Source organism: Cygnus atratus, chromosome 21 (genome assembly GCF_013377495.2).
Source record: "Cygnus atratus isolate AKBS03 ecotype Queensland, Australia chromosome 21, CAtr_DNAZoo_HiC_assembly, whole genome shotgun sequence".
In the NCBI taxonomy this organism is placed as follows: domain Eukaryota; kingdom Metazoa; phylum Chordata; class Aves; order Anseriformes; family Anatidae; genus Cygnus; species Cygnus atratus.
In genome coordinates, this window is record NC_066382.1 from 5,629,119 (window position 1) to 5,651,266 (window position 22,148).

Here is a 22,148-nt window from a genome sequence, read left to right on the forward strand (position 1 = left end):
CATATAGAACCAATTTTGCAAAACTGAATAGATACAAACGTAAATTAGCAAGCTCTGGCTCTGAATTGTTTCTATTACATTGCTGGATAAAATATGTTTATTTCCTAAGTTTATCATCTGCACTTCTTTGAATACCTTGCATGAGATGGGAGACTGAAAGTCAAATGCTTTGCAGCTTGTAAGCAGGTCAAAAACAGTCTTCATATGGAAGTAGAGCCTGATTTTTCTTTTAAAGCAATTTGAACTGTGCTGATCAAGACTGGGTATCTGAACAGACCAAGAAATTAAAACTCAATTGCTACCTGATTTCTTGTTGAATCAGGAAATATTAACTGGATTTTGTTTCTCTTCAAATGATGTTCATCTTTGTTGTGATCAAACAATTTACAGAGAAACTCATTATTTTTTTAAAATCAAATTATAAAACAAAGTACAACAGAAACCATAATTGAATTGAGGAAGGGAAATGTGCAATAGCTGGCAAAAAATTAAGTGTTTCTTCTTTGTGCTGCTTGAACTGTGTCAGTGTTTAAACTAAAATTGTTCTTTTATTTGACATTGGTAATACCAATTAATTTAGAAAAGCAACCGTTTCACTCCCTGCATTGGCTTAGCTACTTTCAATGTCATAACTATTGTGAATTATAATTAACTGTGCAACTGCATGTCACTGTTTTGGTAACGACACCTACAAATTAAATGCAAACAGTTATCGTTGTATTTCAGAGCTGAAAGTAGCAGTGTGTCCAGGTGGAAAAGAGTGAAGAGAATTGCAATTATTGTAGCATCAGGATTTTGGCTGAGGGCTATGTTGAGCATTAGTGACCACAGGCATGGCATGCTGTGTACACGTGGTCTCATGATTCTGGCTGGCTCTCATGAGTAGTCTCTTAAACCCAGGTGAGACAGCTTACAAGTATAGGCCTTTGACATCGAAAGCTATACTTCTGGAAGTTTCAGCTCTTCTTCCTGCCCCATCAGCCTAAGTAGCTAGGTACTTTATGGCACGTTGCACAGCTCTTTCAAAACCCCGTAGTGAATATTAGGATTTACATTCACATTCAACTGTAGGTGCAAAAGCAGGTTCCTCAAAACGGAGGCAAGGTGAGTGCTCTTTTTAACAAATATTTTTCTACCCTAGGCAATTGCATCCTTTCCATTTGCTAACGTACAGACTCTGGATTTACCTGATCATAGTTTTCTGCCTCAACTTTTTGCCTTTTCCTTAACTGCTTGGCCACAGATTTTGGCAACATCTGGTGCAAGAGGTCCTCAGCTAGCTGCCTCTCCCGTTTCAAGTCCTGTGTCTTTTCCTTGAGGTTCCTGGCATAATTGTGTATCCATTCCATCATTTGCTTGAAGGATATAAGGATTATGGGGTAAACGAGGCAGGCTATCACTAGCAGACTGATCTTAAGGCTCATTGTGAACAGGATTTCTTTAGATTTCTTGACAAGCTTTTCCTGTCCCTTCTGCAGCAGGCAGCTCTGCACATAACGAAGTCCATTTAACAAGGCTTCAGTGGAGACAAATTCATCTGAGCCCAGGAATGGGATGGAGAAAGAGATCCCTTCATAGTGAGTGAAATGAAATGAGAGATTGACGTTATCCATCCAGCACTTATGTACATTCTCTGATGAGAAGATAGCATAGTTCAGAACGGTGGAAAGTTGATGCAATGTGGTTTGAAAACCTGTAGATACTGGCATTAAGTGAGCTTTAAGCAGGGCTTCTCTTATTAGAAGGATGAGTTTAAAAGCTACTATGTCTGCCCAGTCAGGATTGTATCTCATAGCTTTGAGGTTTTCATGGGGACTACTAAAAAGCTCCAGCAGTTCAGAAATCACTCTGGATAGCACCTGGGTAGCTTCAGTATCACCTGTGCTATTGATTTTTTGTCTCATGTCAGTGATGTAAAACCTACAGATGGAGATTTTCTCCTTCCTGCATTGACAATTCTCACAGTACAGTTCTGCTTCGCTTGCCTTACAGAGGGAGTTTAAATTCTCCAGTAGCTGATCAGTACGAAATGGGGTGTTCCTCTTAGCTGCTGCTGGGACCAGCCAACTGTGCCTTTCTTCCTGCAGGAGAGAGATGAGGCGAACAGCCCAAAGGTTTTCACAGGAGGCAAGTTCCTGAATGGCCTTTCCTGTGTCTTTCCATATTTCCAAGTTGTTGCTCAAATCAAAAGAAATGGCTCCGAGAAGGCTGCAGAGGGAGATGGTGCATGCTGTCAAAATCCTTTGAACTGTTTTTCTACCACCAGCATTGGAGGAGTGAGAACATCTAAAAAAAAAAAAAAATGGAAAGAAAAAAAGAAAATGGGTGGGATGGGGGTGGTGGTGATGTCTGATCACTGAGGTGTTTCTTGAAGCTCCTGAAAATATAGCTAGAGCAGGTAGTGATATTTAATAATGTGCATGCGTTCTGAAACAACGTACCGAAGTACCAGGGAGTTAGCTGCATGTTATAGAAAGACATCTTTTGTTCTATTTTTCCCTCTGACATTTTGTTTTAAAAGGTGTGGTAAAGAGACAGTTCTCATGACAGTCTCAGAGCTGCAAAAACACAGGAATTAAATCAGTTTTGCTTCAAGTATTAACACTGATGAAATAATTTGCTGCAGGTTTTATTCCTTGTGTAACTTCTATGCAGATCTTAAAGACCACAAAAAATGGGCTCATGATTTCAATGATCATGAACTGTAATTGCTGACATTTTTTAATCAAAGGAGATACCAAAACTTTTAGAATTTGTTCTTAATAGGAATTTCCAGAAGATTAGTTTGTGCTGATATTTTAAAATAAGCTTAGATGTTTCCACTATGTTGTCTAAATATTTCAAAAGAAAAATTAATCAAATTTCAGTTTTGTTTCAGTTTTTACAGAGGCATACACATACCCAATTATCACTGTTTGTGCTTCTTGATCACCTTTTCTCCTTCTCTTGCATTCTGCACCTAACTGATATCCATCCTCTGCACAGCTAAGTAACCTCTAACAGTTTTGATTTTCAGAACTATTAATCATTTATAATCTTTCGTTAATGATAATCATGAAAACAACTGATGTTATGATGAAGCTGGTGAATCCTGAGTACCCCTGCAACCCTTGTTTCTCACTGAAAAGAACAAACCAAGAAACTGGGTTTCTGATCAATCCTTTTTTATTTTTTCCTTTTTCTCTCCATAGTAGTGGTGACTGGGGGGGAGAGCCCTCCATGTTTTCTCTTATTTATATTCAATACAATTTAATACAATTTGTCTTGAATAAAACACAAATGTGTTTAATCCAAAGGTAAGAAAAACAAAATGTCTGATTGAAAGGAACCGCGAGCCTGGAAGAGCTTGTCTCTGAACCCAGATGCATTTCTAGTCTCAGAATCAACTTCCAGTCTTTTCCTTATTCTTTCCACTGCTAACCTTTGAATCACTCACCCTCCTTTTATAATCGATAAAATCGATATAATTGATTTATACTTTTGAATCTGCCTAAAAATGTGCCAGGAGGCAGAAGAAAAACAACAAAATCTGCCTTGATTTTACACTGCCTAACTTTTATTGTGGTCAGAGAAAGATAAAGAGGGGCTTTAATTTTGTGCCAGGTTAAAATGTTGTGATTCTGCTTGCACTTTGAAAAAATAAAAATAAAACCCATTTGTGTCCAACTGAGTGTTGGCTGACAGCAACAATTCAGAAGTCTTTACCTGGCATCTGAATTCATTGAGAAAGAGCAATGTGGGCACAAGGGAGAGGGGTCTGCAGCGATGCTGCCAGGGCAGCTGCCTGCCAGCACTTGCTGCTGCATTTTAACATTCCTGTTGCTAAACCCCAAGATCCCAGGGTGTTAAAAACCTCTCTAAAAGCAGGCACTTTGCAGCACTCCCACACTCACCTGCATTGACCTGCTTGCGGTCGCGCTGCCTTCCTGCTGGGCATTGCACTGCTTGTCCTGATGAGTCCTGCTCGCAGGCTTGAGGGTCCTGTCTCCTGCCTGCTTGCCTCCTCCTGCCCTGCTAGTTCCTTGCTTTCTCACCGCTCTACCCCTAGAGTTCATCCCATGGCTTTCTACTCTTCCTGGTGCCCATCTTCTTCACAGCAGGCTGGCATCTTCCCCCAGGTGAGCATCAAGCTCCAGCCCAAGGCAGGGGAAAACCTTTAAAAGGTCTCCAGCATTATCGCTAAATACAGGCTCTGGTCTTGACAATACACAAGAAGAATTGACAGGGACACGTGTTTTTCTTTCATGTTGCAAAAATAGTGTTTATTGCAGAGTTAAAAGAATAATTTCCCAGCTATTTGTGATCAAAGGTGTCATGATTATGTCCTTATTCAAACTGCTCTCCTTCTTGGCACCGATCTGATCTGTCATCCAGTTCTCTGGATTAGTTGCTTTCCATAACCTACAAAAATGTAAAATGAGGCAAAAATCAGATCACAAGAGATACGAATTTGTGAATAGTGTATGTTGCTTCCAGGATGCAGCATTTAAATAACTGAAACAAGATTTTTGATCCTCATCCACTCTTTAAATTAAGGTCTATATTATCTTAAGAAAAAAATTGTTGCTCCAGACTTGAGCAGCATGTGTTGCCTTCTAGGATGCAATTGTTCCAATCAGTGTTATTGATAAATACAAATTTAAGTAATCGCTTCTGAAGTCACAACAATAAATCTTTTTCTAACGATAAATACATCTGTAGTCTAAAGGGAAAATGAACTCCTAAACATAGAGACTTATTTAAAAGTAGAATATAATTTGGATAACTAATTTCAAAGAGGATTATGTATTTTTGCTCAGGGAATTGCTTTTGTGCTGGTAAGGGCTTGTCTACAGAGACAGGTTACTTGCATGTAAAGTATCATTTAAATTAAAAGTGAAACAGTTCCCTGAATAGGTGGCAGAAATGTCAATCAGAGATAACTTGAATAATTTTTCAGGTGCTTTTTCTCTAGAAGACACACCTTTAAAACATCTTTTTCTCCCCTGGGTCCTCCAATAATGACCTTAGAAATAGCTAAGAGTCTGTATTCCCCAGTATAAATGCATAGAGCCTTACTTGCTGGATCCAGCTGTTGTAAGCAGAGACCCGAGTGAAGACAGAAGGTTTCCGATAATAGTTGCAGCCAAGAGAAGAGCCAAAGCTGACAATACCGTGCACTTCCCATCTGCCATCAGCACCTTGACAGTTCAGTGGGCCACCAGAGTCCCCCTGAGAGGAAGGGGGATAATAGTTAATTGTGGTCATTGTGTGAATAGTTCTTCCTTGTGTTTTAAGCTTTCCTTCTCATCAGGCCTGTTTGTGTCTGAAACCAGCCCCTAAGAATGATGTTCTCTGGACTCACATTACAGCTGGAGGTGATTCCATCCCCACCAGCGCAAACCATGTTGGTTTTCACTGTGCTTCCCCACCAGGTAGGCCTGGAACAAGTTGCATAATCCACCACCAGCAAAAGACCTTGCTGCAGTTCATCTGGAAGAGCTCCATTTGCTGTGAGGGGATAGAAACAAAGGAGTCACGATACCATGGCACTGAAGGAAGAACAAAAGTGCATCGTTAATTTTCTCTCAGGATGTGGACACTATTCCTCCAGGTAAGAAACTCCATATGAGCTGTATAATCCATTCCTTATATGCATTCTTTCACCAAAAAAAAAAAAAAGGCTGTAATTTACTAATGACTTAAAAATATCTCTTTGTTAGAGAAATAAAGGGCTGTTCTTTGTTTGGAAGTTTACAATTTACTTATCTCTCTAGGAATTGCCTCTTGAGTTGAGCTAACACTTCTGCTGAAGAGATTTTTCTTTATTTCTGTTCCCTTATTTGTCTTTTCAGTTATTCAGAAAGGTTTATTAGGACTAGCAAATTCATGCTATTAATGTTTATTCGAATAGTTTCTGAAAGCTGAGTATAGGGCCCTCTAGTGCATTACTAGCTCAATTACAAGCAAAATAAATGCAGGGAAAAATCATACTGTGGGTGAAGTGGCCTGATCAACTTGGGGTCAAGGGGATCTTGAGCACCACCAATCCACCTTTTTCCAGTCAACTCCAAAAGAGATGGCAGTACTGAAAGATTTTGTTTCAGTTTTGCAAATCTCCAAGTACTTACTCTGCAGTCTTCCCCATCCTGTCACATAGCAAGCAGTGTTGGATGACAGGATGCTTTGTGCAGCAGGGAGGCAGGCCAGCTCAATTTGATCACTCAGGCTGACGTGTTCAGTGAGTTTGATCAAAGCAATGTCGTACCTGTGGTCACATGCACATATATGAGAATGGGGAAGGCAAGGGGTGAAGAGGATTGCAAATAGTTAAGACATAGCAGCACAAAGAGGTGCTGTTGTTCAACACTTCACCTATTTAAAAGAGATGCAAGGGAGCAAGGAGGCCACTGCATGAACAGTAAAGATTCCTCTACCCTTAAAGCAGTGGGGAAATCCATACACTGGAAGACCATTCCCTACAGAACTGTCCACTTTGCTGCTGGCAGCTTTCTGGAGCTTTTATAGGTTTTCTTCACCAAAAACAGGTGCATGTATGAGGACTAACTCCAAGCACCCAGAAAGTGAGGCAATTTCTTTGCTAATGCACTCATCCTGCAGGAATGCATAGGAGTCCTTCAGCAACAAACATATTAATACTATTTATCAATAATTCTCTGTGTTTATGCTATTCATATGAGAGCTTCAAAGTGTTGTTTAAATTGATCAATTCTTTCCCTTCTACAGTATGAAAGAAATTATTGCATAGAACAACAGTATCTCAGCTAAACATAAACATGCACAACGGCAGCTGAAAACACAATTAGTCAATAATCAATTAATACTGCCAGTTCCTTCTCTTCCCTTGAGGGGGAAAGGTACATACTGGAGTCTCAGCTCTCATCTTCTCATCTATGAGCAAAGGTTTAGAAATACCATTGTAAGCTGTAACAGGAGACTCTAAACATTCATTTAGCTCCTACAGCTCAGGGTAGGTGGGATTCAGTCAATTTGATTTTTGTCTTGCATCTAGTATGTGAAAAAATACTTTCCACCAACTTACCCATTTGCAACGTTGTATGAATTCCATTTCTCATGGACAACGATTTTTTCTGGAAAAGCTGTCACAGATCCTTTTTCCTCTTCTGCTAAGTTATATTTTCCAAGAAGTACCCGATATTGCCTGGTAGAACTGGACAAGAAAAGGACTAACAGTTACACAGTTACCAGCTTGCTGCTTAGTCATCTGCATCTTAGCCACCTGAGATACCAGCAAGGTTATTATCAGTAAGACTGTTAAGACTGGTTATCTTAAGACTGTAGTTTCACATCACACACATGATTTGGCTGGAGCTGAGCCAATGTCTGACTTATTTACTAAGGACAAGACATTGTATGATGGGCTTAATACTCATTTAATCTCCAAGCCATCCTGTTGACTCCTGCTTTAGGATTCATTATCAAATGAAGATGCTTCAAATTTTCACAGGATACAGGTGGTATTCTCCAATTAAATAAACAATTTGGACTGTCTTTTTGACAACATGATAGTATTTGCTCATAAGAATCTTCACTGGTAAACAGCTGCAGGACACACATAATATACAAAATTAATAATAATAACATGCAGCCAATCCTTCTTATTTCATATGATGATGTTTTCTACAACCTAATGTTGCAATAACCAACATGTAATGTATACACATATTCAAGGACGTATATTACCAAGCCACAATGGTGTTGGCTCCATGGAAACAACTTTGATGATGAAGGGGCATATGTGTACCTGATGATTTCTTTGTTATACTCTCCCATAGTATGAAGAGTATTCTGAAAACAACAGGGAAATTCAAACCATTTGTGGTTACTTTTTCAGGGAGTGGATTGAGTTCTCTGTGGCTCTCACTGCCACGTATATAGTAGAAGTAGGCAACGTAGCTGAATTTTAATAGCAACTTGAAAATGTAGTGATTCTTTAGGTATCTACAGGAAATTAAGGATATATAATTAAGTTAATAGTATGAGATTTCTTTTTCCCCCTCTACTTTTATTTTAAGGAAATTAAAAAATGTGCTCCTTCTTGTGACCTATTAGTTATAATAAAAGATATGAAACTTGAAGTTCTTTATTGGGAAAGGAAGAACTGGCATTAATACTATTTTGCTTCATCTATCTCTGGTCATGCACTGTTTTCTGAGTACAGACTAACTCAATGATTTACCTGATGCAGTGTGCAGCTGTCATTACCCAGTTGGTTGCAATGAGGGTTCCTCCGCAAGTATGATACCATTTGCCACTTGATTGATATTGAAGGGAGGCCTAGAATCAACATATCAAGTAAGGTTTGGGTTTTTGCTTGCTCATTTTTCATTGTTGCACTTTCTTCCTGCACGCATAACACACTTTGCCAGTTGAAAATGGTGGGAGTTTTTAAACAAGAAGAGTTTCTAATTCCTGTCCTCAGGTTTCCCTCCTTCCCTATCATCCAAAATTTTGATTTTTATAATGTTGTTTTTTTCCCAAAGTCCTCACTAAGTGTGGTCCAAATAGAGCATTTCACTTGCTTCAAAAAGCTATTTGTTAACCATGTACAACTATGCTCCAGTAGGTATTGCACTTTCCACTGAATTTTACAGTCTTCTTGCTTAAATATGGCATAGTGCGCTAGTCTAACGCAAGAACATGAGAGCCTTTCTAACCAACAAGAGGTGGCACATTCAGAGCTTTCTTAAATAGACTGGAAATTTTGAGATTGATCAGAAGGTAATATTCAAAACCTAAGACTTGACAGATAAGATGCAATGATCAAATGAAACATAAGACCTGGCTTTGTTCAGCCATGTTTTGTGAGGGCATCACAGGTCTAATTGTTCCAGGGAAGCACAAAATGACTAACCTGCCAGGGCCAGCTGTATGGTATTGCATTTTCCCCTCCAACAACTCTAGTCACAGCAGGTGAGAAGGCAGGTACCCCACAGCCAAGGGCTAGAAGACATACAAAATAAGATGTGTGATTTATAAGTAGGAACTTTAAAAAAATTTTCTAAGGGAGGTTGGTTTTGTTTTTAATAACTGTGTTCATACAGAACATTGCATGGCACAAATATAGGCTATAATTTGTTGTGATACTGATCAAGATATAGCCATCAGTCAAGACTGACCAATGTTACATAAAGTCTGTTTTCTGACAGTAACCAAATCATGTTGGCTTAACCAAATTCTCAAGAGTCAATTGAGATGCAGCTCCTAACAAATGCAAAACAATTTGATGTGGATTAACTCTATTTCAGTGTATTCAAGCTATGTAAATTAGCTTTTATTTTGCTATCGGATGAGAGCAGTAATGCTAATTGAGCTCATGTAATAAGAATAGAATAGCATAGCACCTAGTTGCTGTTTTCAGAAAACCTTTTAATTAACCACCTATGCTGTATTTCATTCTGCTTTGTTGCAGAATGTCTAATCCCCCCCCCTTCCCCAAGAAAGGGAAAGTTGCTATTAGATTGTAATTCATTATGCCTTTAGAACTAATACTGAAATTGAGTACAGACCTGCAGCTGCCAGAGTCAACACGGCAAAGAGAATTCCAAGCATGATGCAAGTTGGCTTTATGCTGCAGGCTCTGCTTTGCAAGCTATTTTATATGTTACCATTTATCTCTAGCATATTACTTAAAATGCAGTGTTATTCTGATACCAATGGAAAACTTGCGTAACTGTGGGATAATTTTTTATATGCACAAATGCTTAAGAAAAAATCAAACAAAAGAAAAAGAAAAAACAGGAACCATGTTTAGATGGACCTTGAATCCAGGCTAAACATACAACTTTGGTTAGAAAAAGACTTCACCTAAGTTGCATATAATCTGTAGCAGCTGTTTGCTTTCCCATTGCCTTGAAATTTCATCACTAAGGTGTTTCTAGAAGGAAAATGTTAAATGAGTTATTCTAACTCTTGATGCAGTAACACTATCTGACATTTCAGGCAGTGATATATTCAGACACGTCAGCGGGGTTGTATTGAACGATCTCCTGAGGCCCCTTCCGGGCTTAATTATTGTATGATTATATGATTACTTGAAATTTTATTTTATTCTGAATTATTTTGTGACTGAATAGCAACTACCACTTTGTACTAACTGGAAAACCTGTGTTTTCTTTTCTAGACCAAGTTGCATGTGTTTTAGCATGTCATACTTCTTCAATGAAACAAACTGTAAGCACTTTGGAGGGGATACTAGAGGGCACTGGGAACCATAGGAGGTCCCTAGAGTGCCCTGGAAAGGTTCTAATGGGTGCTAGAGCACACTGGAGAGCCCTGAAAGGTCTTCTGGGGGCCCTGGAACTCCTCTGGTGTGCACTGGGAGGCCTCTAGGTCTCTCTAGGGTGCACTGGTGAGCACTGGGAGGTTTCTAGAGTGTACTTGGAGATACCTAGGGCACCAAAGATTTTACTGGGAGGCCCTGGGAGGCCTCTAGAGAGTTCTGGAAGGTTTCTAGGGGATGTGAGAGCACTGCAAGGTCTCTAAAGGGCATTAGAATGCACTGGGGTACCCTGGGCACCTTCCAGGAAATACTATACTACTACACTGGGAGGCCCTTGGAGATTCTAGCGTGCGCTTGGAAGCCTCTAGTGCTCACTAGAGTGGAATTGGGAGCCCTGGAATTCCTCATGGGCATCCTAGAACTACATGTGGGGCCTGGGAGGCCTTTGGGAAGTGGTAGAGTTCACTGGGAGGCCTCGGAAGGTGTCGAGGGTCCACTAGAGTGCACTGGGAGGCTTGGGAGGCCTCTAGGGGCCGCTAGAGCATATCAGGGGGCACAGTGGGATGACTGTAGATTAACCTAGAGAGCACTAAAGAGGCCTTCAAGGGGTGCTAGAGTATGCTACAAGGCCTTGCAAGGCCTCCTAAAGGTTCTAGAGTACTGGAGGGCCACAGGAGGCCTCAAGGCTGCACTGGGGGGCTGCTAAGGCATCCTAGAGGACACTGGGGGTAACTGGGAGGCTTTCAGAGGGAGCTAAAGTGTCCTGAGGAGCCCTGATAGATATGCAGAAGTTCTAGGGCAGACTGGAGGGCCACTGGAGGCCTCTAGTGTGAACTGGGAGGCATTCATGGAACCCTAGAGGACAGCGGAGAGCCCTGCCAGGCCCTTAGCTTGCTCTAAACACATTGGGTGTCCCTAGGAGACCTCTAGCATGCTGTAGAGTATACTAGGGAGCACTGGGTAGCCTCTAGGGTGCACTAGGAGACCTCTAGGGTGCCATAGAGTGCACTGGGGGGCCTGGGATGCCTCTAGAGTGCCCTTGGAATCTTCTATGAAACTCCAGAGCACATTGACACACTGTAGAGCCCCACAAGTGCTCCAGGGGGCTCTAGAGCGCACAAGGGGGGGTGGAGGGAGTGGGGGAGCCTACAGCTTTCCAGGGGGCACTAGACAAAAATAGGTAGGCCCTGCGAACCTCTAGGGTGCATTATAAAGCCTCTAGTGCTCTCTAGAGTGCACTGGAGAGCCCTTCAGGATCTCCAGGGGAGCTCAATGCACACCCACGGGCACTGGGAGGATTTCACGGGGAGTTTGAGTACACTGGGGGGCTGTTGTAGACCTGCAAAGGCTCTAGAGCAGGCTGGAGGGCCATGGGAGGCCTGTAGTCTGCACTGGGAGTCTTTTAGGGGGTGCTAGAGCTCACTGGAGAGCCCTGCGTCTCCAGGGGGTGTTAGAGCACACTGGAGAGACCTACAAGGCCTCCAGAGGGCCTTAGGGCACAATGGCAGAAACCTGGGGGTGATCCAGGGGGTTCTAGATTGTACTGGGAGTCCCTTGAAGGGTCTAGGGACCACTGGGAAGCCTGTAGTGAGCCCCTCAGGAGGGGCTGAGGTTCCTATATGGCATCCTAGAGCAAACTGGGAGGCTTTTGGAAAGTGATAGAAGGTACTGGAAGGCCCTGGGAGGCCTCCAGGGGACACTAGAGTGTACTGCAGGGCCATGAGATGCCTCAAGGCTGCACTGGGAAGCCTCTGGGGCATCCTAAAGGACACTAGGGACCACTGTGAGGTTTTCAGGGATAGCTAGAGCATACTGGGAGGCTCTGGTAGACAGGCACAGGCTTTAGGGTGGACTGGAGATTCACGAGTGTTTAGTGAGCACTGGAAAGCCAATACGGCACCCTAGTGGACACTGGAGAGCCTTGCAAGGCATCTAGTTGGCACTAGAGCTCACTGTGGGGCCCTGAGAGGACTTGAGCGTGCCCTAGAGCATGCTAGAGAGCCCTGTGAGGCCTCCAGGGGGCAGTAGATTACAGTAAGTGTCCCTGGGATGCCTCTTAGGGTGCAGTAAGAGGCTCCTAGGGCACCTGAGAATGCACTGGAGGGCCCTGGGAGCCCTTTAGCGAGTACTGGGAGGCCTCTAGGTCTCCCTAGAGTGCTCTGTGTACAGCCACCTCCCTGGGCCCTCCATTGCATTCGCGGGTGCCCTAGGAGCCTCCTATTGCACCCCCGAGGCCTCCCAGAGACCCTTACTGTGATCTGCTGCCACCTGGAGGCCTCTCAGGGGTCTCTAGGGCACTCTAGGGCACACCAGGAAGGTATTACGAGAATACAAAGAACCATCAGTCCATGACGACAGAGAAACACTGGTGCATGGTAAGACAGACTTTATTTCTTTCCTATTTACCTTTAATTGATAGATCAGTAGCACTTCCCTGGCGGAGGACAAGGATTCCATAGCATCGCAAATGAGCATTTTCATACCCCCAATCAGCATGCTGACCTGCAGTAGAATGCCATGTGAATTTGTCAATGAAAAGAGGGTAAACCACCTATTTCACCAAAAAGACAAACTAGGCAAGAGTAGGCATTTAGAGGAGCTGCCACAAAAGAAATACTGTGTTGTAATGCTAAAACTAAAGGTTTCCATAAAGCTGAAATGAACCTATTATTTAATGTTAATATTAACAAGTAGCAAAATCCATGATTTTCATAACTTCCATTCAGCAGTAGGTACTGATTTGGATGAAAGGTGCCTGGAGCACATATGTAGAAGACAGAAATATATAATGCTTTGCTGTTTTGTCTGCCTCTCGGGAATGTATTATCCTACCCAAACAATAGTGCTTGAGAAAGCTGCATTCTGAATTTCAATGGAATCAACCAAACTCTGTTCTGGCATCTTGTATTTATTATGCGACAAAAATAAAAATCGGGATTGACAAGCATAGAAATGAGATTCTAAAAAAATTAAAAAAAAAAAAAAAAAAAAAAAAAACAGGAATTTACACGTGAAACAATGTACTGTGCTTTCCAGTTTTAACTTCCATATGGCTTTCTGTATCCTGTATTTCCACTCTTTTCACTGAATACTAATTAGAAAGTATAAATTTTGGATGTTCAGTTGCTATCTCCATTTTCCTGTTTTGTGGGTATGGTCTTAAACATGGAGTTGTGTTTAGTATTTTAAGCATTTCTGCAATCATTTCTTAAGTAACCTGCTATCTTACATATTATAGACAGAGAAACCCTATTTTGTCTTTCTGTTCCATTTTGTCTTTTTAAAGGTATGCTAAAACAGTTATTTTATTACATGGTAGGGAGGTTAATAAGAACGACGATAATTTTAATGAAAAACCCCCTCAAACCTTTTTTGTTGTGGTTGTTCCATTCCTGCTTTATGTAACAACTGCTTATCCATCTTTTGCAGGTCTAAATAGGTTCGAGTATCTTTCTTGGACTCAGTGGACATCATACTGTTGGCAGCAGTACATCAAAAACCTCAGCCTCCAGCTGATACCATATGGCTTTGAAACAGCTCCCTAGAAGCTCTTATCTCCATGCCAGCTATTTCACAGAAACTCAGCAGTTCCTGGGACTTCAGGAAGAGAGAGCCCAGGAACTTCTGGTATGTTCTGTTAAAGCATAATAGCTAACATACCTGTTAAATATATACTTAACATACAATTACTTGTGTACTCTGTTGCTTCACTTCTTTTAATCTATTCCCTTGTAGGGTAGTAAACATGCTAGACCAATTAGTAATTGGAGCAGTCTCCAGACAAGTAACAGATATAAAAATCTACTTTTCTGAGGGAGGTTTTTCATCTGAGACTAGACAGTAACCTATTTAAAAATCTGAAGTTAAGTCCTGCCCCAGCTTTTCACTGGGAGCACCATATGTGCCATACTCATTTCTCGCTGGATGGCCATTAAATCTGTTGCTTGGTTTTTCTCTGGGTCTATTTATATGTGTTCTTAAATGTTAAGCTTGGCCTGCATGCTTCAAGATGTAACAGTGTTACCTTCCAGCTTCTGCCTTCAAAAATGTTTCCTGCTTAGCCATGTTTATATATTGGTTTTTACACTGTATTTTTTTTTAATATCCAAACATTTCTGTAGCTGACATTGGACAGAGGTGTAACATAAGGCTCTGCTTGTTCTAACTGGGCCAAGAGAAAGGAAAGGAGATAAATCAAAACACAAACAAACAAAAAACACACTTTAGTGATCAGGTTAGACTAAAAGGTATTTATTTAGAAACAACAGCTTTGGTATTTGAAAACCAAACAACCTTTAAATCACTAGAAAGTGAGATGTCTTCCCCAATAGCCAAAACAAATTAATGCACAAAGTCTCAATATGCTCAGAATAGGAAACCTGAAGATTAGCATTTCCAAGTGTAAGTCCAGAAAACAATTTCCTTAAACTGATTTTGCACTCTACAATCATAAAGGCTGAAAAATGTTACCTGCACTTAGATATCTACAGTTCAATTGACTGACTTGTTACTGAACTGGAGGCAAAATTATTAACATTCTCCCCCAACCCCCCCAAGCAATAAATTAAAAAATGTATACCAGAAAGGAAGTTACACTAAAGTTTTCCCGTTAACTCTCTGATGGGAATCATTATTCTTTATTTCCTGTGGGATTAAAAAAAAATCAAATTATCAAAGGATTCAGTATATCTTCAAGTATTTTCACCAAATGGATTACTCTTAGGGAACACAACAGCTCACAAGGAAAAAGAAACATCTGTTATACAAGTTTCTGGGATAAACTCTTGAATAACCACATGTTCCAAGTCTCAGATTCCTTTCTTAACAAGGCACAAAAGGATTGTTGCTTTCAAGAGGTCCTTGTTCTCAGCTGCAAAATTGTCAGATGTATTGTGCAAATGGAGACTGAAAGCAGGACTAAGTTCACTCAGACACTGGGATATTCCCATTCAATTAATAAAACAAGGTGCTATTTCAACACCATTAATCTTGCTTACTGCTGTGGAGATTTTGAGCTTCAGCTGGCTTCCACTTCATCCCTGTTTTTGAAATTGAATTCTGCAACATCTTCATTTTAAGTAGGTCTAATTAAGACCAGGCAGCAGACTTGTTTGCTGTACACTGCAAGGCTTTTTGCAATTTCAAGAAGGAAGAGTAAAGAGTTAAGTCAGCCCTGGCATGTAGCTATGAAGTTTCTTGCTACTTCAGAAAATAACGTCAGGGACAGTTACCTGTAGTCATGGTTAACAAGTTATTTTGTAAAAGGCAGAAGGCAAGTCTTGTAGATGACAAAGGCAACCAGATAGCAGTGAAAAAAGGACATAATTTTATAATTTCAAGGGAACATTTCCGGATGCAGCTGTATACACAGTATTACTTCCTTACCACTTCCTCCTTTTGCACTAAGGTTTCATCATCATAGGCTTGCAACTTCAGTTGTCTTTGATATACATATCTTTTCTACCTCTTCCTCGGTTAGTTTGTCTAGCCACAAGCACCTTCCATCTCATTCTTTCAATGGATAACAGGTATTCAGACCTGCTAGGATCGGGCCAGATTTGCAATGCTCAACATTACAAAACCAGAGAGCTGACAGGAAAATGGCCAACTCATCTTAGACACCACTTAAGCACTGACCATCATCATTAGTCCAGCACTTTTTGCCCAGCCTTAGGCAAAATTTAATTTGCTTTTATGATTTGGATAAACAGGGCATTCCAAACCCTGAACTTTTCCTCTGACAGCTCTATTTAACTGTGTCTTCAAAAAAAAAAAAAAAAAGGCCAGATTGAGCTGTCCAACCCTAAAGATCCCTCTGAACAAGATTGCCTGCTCACACAACAAATCCAGTCTTGTTTTTCATTTCTGTTCTGTATAAACACACAAAGTACCAGTACCGAGAGCAGAAATTGCTTGTCTAGTGTCTGTTCTGTACTAAGTTATTACTAGCAACCAAGTTTTCTAGTCAACTCAAAACAAGCATTTCAAATCTTTTGCACCAAAGTGAGAGACGCTTGAAGTCAGAACCTCCAACTCACGGTAAATGCACTCAGTGCTTTTCTTAAAGCTGCACTTTCCCAAAATGATGGTGGTGATGTGGCATGATGGAGGATTGCCGTGTCTGCATAAACATTAACCAGTAGTCCCAACGGTTCAGCACCTTGACCTAAGAACACTAGTTTGCATTTGTGTTCTCACGTGTCAGGACACGCATTCAAACCAGGCAGACAAGCGTGCACATCTCCCACACACCAGTAAAAGACATGCGCAGCAGCGCTCTCAAAAGCACTCCATACAGCTTAACAAGAAACATTCTCAAGGGACACAGCTGCAACTGTTTGCTTAAATACAGGCTATGTCCTACACCAATGTGTGGAAAAGTGACAGAAAAGTTGTATCTGCCTTAATCTGCAGCCTTATGAATGTTTAAGGACTGACAATGAATTTATCTTTTTTAATATTTGTGAGCCCTATCGCTCCAATCCCTGCCCTAACCCTACTTCTTGCAAGAAGAGGTCACAGATCACTTGTTCTGAGAGACTGAAAAGCCTCGCAGAGAGAACCTCCCTAGGCACGGCTGACAAGAATAGACTGGTGACATTCAGAAGAGAGCAGCCAGAAGCAGCAGCCTTACACCTTACTCCTGAACAGCGGCTTGGCTCCTGGCCCGCAATATTCATTGTAGATGAGCTTGAACAGAAACAGGTGAAACAGTGTGATCAAGGAGGCCACGCTGAACCAGAACAGGAAGGGTAAGCCTGGGTATTGCTTGGCCATGTGTTCTTCATGAGCCAGAATAGCTTTTAGATGGAGTGTGTGTCTCAGGTCCTGCAAGTGGACCAAATCTGTCGATATATAAAGCAGTGGTGTGATGGGCTGAGTCACCATGACGGGGAACGTATGACCTCGTGCCTCTGAGGTTAACTCCACCGGCTCATTCAGACAGCCTGCCTCACACGCATAGAGTCTAACTGGCTTATCTTGGAATTTCACAGACACATGCAAGAAAGGCTTTCCTTCAGCATCCAGCAGAACAGCGAGGTTAATCAAATCCTTGTTGTAATGGATCCCACGTAAGGAATAGCTGTTATGAAGTACATCCGGGTCAGCCTGAAACTGAAGATGGTTTTCTGTGAACTGCAGACCTCCAAAACTAAGCACCATGCCCTGCATAAGTCCATGGACCCCAGCTGCCACAAGACCCTTACATCCCCGTTTCTGGAGAGTTAGCTTCCACAGGTCCGAGAGCTGCAGGATCTGGGGGACGCTGGTCAGCTTTGCCGGCCACAGGTTCTCTGCGTGCATGGTCGCATGGCCACTGAAGCAATGGTCAGCATAGTTCAAGCTGGCTTCCATTTTTTCTCTGTCCTCACTGCTAATGACTGGATCTAGCAGAGGAGCTGGCATGCTGGACAGCATATAGTAGAGGGTCATGTTAACAGTCGCACTTGATGGTGTATGTGAATCTGTGATCTTTCTCATTTCAATGCCTGTAATAAATGACAACAACCAAGAGTCAGAGGACCACGCGTGAATGACATTAACTAGGAGAAAAAAGTTCAAATGCGCATGCTACATGATGTTGTTCAATACACAGATGTTCTTTATTAACATCAAAGAAAACTTCAGTGAAACGCCTCCTTGTGTTTTTTTGGCTGCTCTTTCTGCTTTGAGACTGAAAGCCAAGCTCGCACTGAAGGCAAAGCTACTTTGATATATCTACAGATGCCCTGAAGAGCTGTCACCGTGACTCTGCAAGAATCGTCTGTCAAAGGATCATCTATTTTTTTTTACTAGCTGTAAAATACCAGGTCCTACATCACTTGGGCAGCTACTCTTTTATGCAAGGCCATGAGAATCTTATTTCAAGAAAAAGCATCCCTGAAGTATCAGCAGGACAATCCTCCACTTCCCTGGAGGAGTTTAAAGATAGTCCTTTATGCTGTAACTGGAGGCCAGCTCTATTTCCAACTTACAGCTGGCTTGCTGGGCATGAAAGCCAGTGCATCCAGAGCTGTGATTAGAAATGTCCTTCCATCATTTTATTTATTCAGTAAGGATGACTCTGACTTTTAAGTACTCTAGGTTCCAAACTAGGAATGCTGTTTTCTTATTCTACAGCATCCCTTCTGGCTCCTGAAAGAAACCTGTCAAAAAGAGTGGGGCCTCTGGAAACCTTACAGGAACCAGGTCACTGAGCTTTCTGCTCTCATCCACAGTAATTGTTTGGAAGTCAAGCATCGCTTTCCTTACCTGAAATGAACAGGTCTGACCAGGTCTGCTGATGCTCCTGGAAAAGATCTTCCACCCCCATCTGCATCACCTCCAGCATCTCTTTCTTGGCCGACTCCCTCAACTTGCTGAAGGTCTCCTCCAGCCTGGCGACTTCGATGGGCTCCGAGGTGTACACCACAGAGAGCACAGTTTCGTCAAAGTGGGATTTGGGTGCCACCTGCACCCGGCTCACAAGCTTCTTGGCGGCCACTACCATGAGAACCACCCTGGAGCTCCCGGCCAGCAGCAGGCGGCCAGAGGAGAGCAGGAACTGCCGCTCCTCCGCCTTCTCCACGCTGGTAGCGAAGCGGCTGCCCAGCGAGGGCGTGGAAGCCGGGCCCGCCGCCTCGAAGGTGACCACCCTGTCAGTGGGGTTGGCGACGCGGATGCGCTGCAGGTAGAGGTGCGGCCGGCTGCGGTGGGCCACCACCTCCTCCCGCACCGTCACGCACTCCCCGGGGCCGCCGCTCGGCCCGGAGCCCGTCTGCACGCAGCGCACCCTCCGCACGGCGCCGTCCCGCAGCGCCGCCTGCGCCGCCCGAGCCTCGCCGCGGCCCCCCAGCGCCCTGAGCCTCACCAGCGCCGGGTACTCGGTGGGCAGCGCCGGGCCGCCTCCGTTACCCGCCGCCCACACCCAGAGCCGCCCGGCGGCCACGTCCAGCAGCAGGAAGCCGTTCCCGGCCAGAGCCAGGCCCGCTTTCGGCCCGCCGTCGCCGCCCTCCTCGTCCCCCTCACCACCGCCCGGCAGCGGCAGCGCATCGCCGCGCTCCGCCTGGCCCCGCCAGGGCCCCGTGGCCGCCTGCAGGCAGAGGGCGGCGGCTCCCCGGGGCTCGGCCCCTCGCCGCCCGCCGCGCCGCGCCCCCAGGTACCAGCAGGCGACGAGGAGGAGCAGCAGCAGCAGCAGCAGCCGCCGCGCCCAGCTGCTGGACAGCAGCCCCGGCAGCCCCTTCAGCCGCTGCTGCAGCCACATGGGCGGCGGGGCGGGAGGCCCGGCCCGGCCCTCCCCCGCAGCGCTCCCGGCCCCGCTCCCGCCGCCTCGCAGCGCCCCTCACGCCGCCATCGCCCGGAAGCTCCGCGCCGTGCGGCGCTTTGCGACAGCGGAGCCGCGCCTCCCGCCTCCACCCCCCTCACGGGAGGCGCTTGGCGGCAGCCCCGGCCCACCCCCCTCCCCCCGGGGTCTGTGAGGGGAAAATGGCCCCGCGCCCCCCCCCAGCCCCCCCAAGGCCCCCCAGGTGGTTTTTGTGACAGGAAAAGCCTGGAGTTTTCCCTCATTTCAGTGGCAATTTGGTCGCGTTCCCACAACACAGCCTAGTTTGGGAAAGCCAGTTGTGTGCCTCCAACGTGTTCCCCACTGCGTAGTGAGCAGGAGAGCGAGCTTTGTGGTGTGGCCAGGACGTGCGCGTCGAGCCAAGGAAAACTTTGCACTCCGGGCTGCTCTCAAAAGACAGTAGCAAACCCCACGGAAAGCCTGTGGGTTAGGATGAAGTGTGAAATTCCTGCCCAGCCAGAGCCGGGGAGACAGCTCAGGGAACGGGAGCAGACGAGAGGCTTTCCTGACTTCGTCCTGCTAAGGAGATGTGTGATTTTTTAAGGCTTTTTGATTGTTTGTTTGTTTTTGGAGGGGGGCATTGGACTCAAAAGGGTGAGATCTTGTCTCTTGCACACTTCAGTGGTACCAGTGTTTCCTCCAGAAGGTGGGGTGTGTACTGAGGCTGCCTTACAAACTGAGTTCTGCTCCGCTCAGTTTTTAGGAAGTTGCGGGCCCTGCTCGGAGCACGTGTTGCACGTACTCACAGGCACATCTGCACTGGCAGCTGCCTCTGTTTAAAAAGACAGGCAGCCGACTCCAGCCAGAGCGCACAAAGCAGCACAAACATAGAAACAGGAAAAAAAAATCTGCTCGCTGGGTTGGCATAGCTACAGAACGCAAACAGAGCTGTCACATAGGGACAGACTGAGTACGGCACTATGAACAATGATGCATTCATGATTTTTAGTGTGCAAAAACTGCTTTCATTTTAGAATGGAGAGATTTAACGCCCTTAAAATGAGAAACAACGTTTCTAAAACTCTAGACTGAGTCGCAGACCTTGGTCTGTGCTTTGTAGATGAGGGGCTAAACGCCTTTGCTGTGGCTCCCAGCTTAAATTGTAGAGGCTGCTAAAGATTTAGCAAGGGCTTTTTCAGGGCTTCCAAAGTACAGAAGAAATCTAAAGTGAAAGTGTGTTTGGTTTTTGTTTTTTTTTTTTTTTTTTTTTTTTGTGAAACTGGCAGCATTGAAAAAGGAAGTTTCCTGAAGTCACCATCTTAGGGACAACTAGCATTTCCTTGGATTGTTGCCTGCAGTATGTCATTTGAGCATGAGGACTATTCTGTTCGCCTGGTAATTATGAGGGAATTCCTGCTTTGGGAGAAGGGAGTGGAAACAAGAGCTCTTTGAAAAGAATCAAGAGTATTCTCAGTGAACAAATTAATAAGAAGAGTTGTTCTTTGGGAGGATGCTGTTATGAAACATGGAGAATATTAGCTACATTGTGGCCCTTCTAACAGGTGCTTATTTTTTTCCAGGATCCTACCTTCTCGTGTTTATTCTGAAATTTTGAATCCTATAATACATGTGCTTTCTGTTCATTTTAGTTAGGGAAACTTGCATATTATCCCAATCCTCTTATGTTTCCATAGGTGTATTTCCAGCTGCATATTCCATAGCCCCAGTGCGATGTATTGCATTTCTTTTTTATCTCAATGCAAATTGTTCACCAACTGTCAGCATGCATCCTTCACTTTTTATGCCTCTGCTAAACCACCTACCATTGGTGCTTTCTCCCCAACACCTTACTTTTCTATTTTTTTTGATACATAGACCAACCTTGAGTAGGGCTGAGTCAGTACATCTCCTGTGACGGCTTCAATAATATACCGCAACTTGTCACTTTCCATCTATTTAATATCAACTAAATATCATTGATCGCACACTACAAGATAGAAAATAAGTAAACTCTTAATGTTTCTTTCAGTAATGGAAGCAAAGTTGGCTTTATTTAAATACAGTGCCTAAAACCAGGGCTCTGTCACTTCTAGGCATTTGCTTTAGTAGAAAAAAATGTGTTGCTTGAGGCCTCACGTAACATATGTGTCAGCAGTAGCTCCTTATTAGTTGCTCTTCAGGCTCAAATGTTTCCCTGCATCTGAGTCATAAATTCATTGCAATATAAAAATGACCTTGAAACCAATTAAAAGACTGTAATTTTTGTAAGTATGTTAATTTTGTCGTCAAAGGCAAAATAAACTAGAAAAAGAATCGTCACACTAGAGCAAGAAAACCCAGCACAAAGACAAAGAGTTAAATGTAAGACAGTAAGAAGCACATGTAGTTGGAGAAAAACAGCACAGGAAAGTACCGCAGCAGATTTTGTATTCCAGAAGGAAAAGTTTGAGATGAGAGGACAGGTGAAAAGAAAGTATTTAGTAAGGGTATTTAGTATCCAGAGTAAGGTATTTAGTATCCAGAGCTGTGCATAATCCATTTCTCTTGTGCCTTTTTCCCACTTAATGACTGTGTCAAGCAGATGCAGCCTGGCACTAACTGAAGCTGGCCAGAAAGCAGAAAGTCAGCCCCGCTCCGACAGAG

The 22,148-nt window shown here is 43.5% G+C and overlaps 2 protein-coding genes across 2 annotated transcripts; both read right to left on the reverse strand.

Annotated features, from left to right (window-relative positions):
* Positions 1-4,383: 4,383 nt before the first annotated feature.
* Positions 4,384-9,573, reverse strand: LOC118253359 (chymotrypsin-like elastase family member 2A). The gene is made up of 8 exons (XM_035557631.1): positions 9,531-9,573; positions 8,876-8,964; positions 8,201-8,298; positions 7,043-7,171; positions 6,111-6,247; positions 5,345-5,490; positions 5,059-5,211; positions 4,384-4,401 (listed from the first exon to the last, which is right to left on the reverse strand). The coding sequence occupies exons 1-8, from the start codon at positions 9,571-9,573 to the stop codon at positions 4,384-4,386; spliced, it is 813 nt and encodes a 270-aa protein (XP_035413524.1).
* A 4,900-nt stretch (positions 9,574-14,473) lies between these two features.
* Positions 14,474-19,588, reverse strand: KIAA2013 (KIAA2013 ortholog). The gene is made up of 2 exons (XM_035557658.2): positions 18,497-19,588; positions 14,474-17,733 (listed from the first exon to the last, which is right to left on the reverse strand). The coding sequence occupies exons 1-2, from the start codon at positions 19,485-19,487 to the stop codon at positions 16,874-16,876; spliced, it is 1,851 nt and encodes a 616-aa protein (XP_035413551.1). The 5' UTR covers positions 19,488-19,588; the 3' UTR covers positions 14,474-16,873.
* Between the last annotated feature and the right edge of the window lie 2,560 nt (positions 19,589-22,148).

What these genes read in the sequence shown, in the direction of transcription:
- LOC118253359 (XM_035557631.1), bottom strand. Translation starts at nt 9,573, where the DNA reads ATGCTTGGAATTCTCTTTGCCGTGTTGACTCTGGCAGCTGCAG. An exon ending in CATACAGCTGGCCCTGGCAG is followed by an intron (nt 8,299 to 8,875) that starts GTTAGTCATTTT and finishes TGTTGATTCTAG; the next exon opens with GCCTCCCTTCAATATCAATC. An exon ending in TCATACAACGTTGCAAATGG is followed by an intron (nt 6,248 to 7,042) that starts GTAAGTTGGTGG and finishes ATGTGACCACAG; the next exon opens with GTACGACATTGCTTTGATCA.
- KIAA2013 (XM_035557658.2), bottom strand. Translation starts at nt 19,487, where the DNA reads ATGTGGCTGCAGCAGCGGCTGAAGGGGCTGCCGGGGCTGCTGTCCAGC. An exon ending in GTCAGACCTGTTCATTTCAG is followed by an intron (nt 17,734 to 18,496) that starts GTAAGGAAAGCG and finishes CATTTATTACAG; the next exon opens with GCATTGAAATGAGAAAGATC.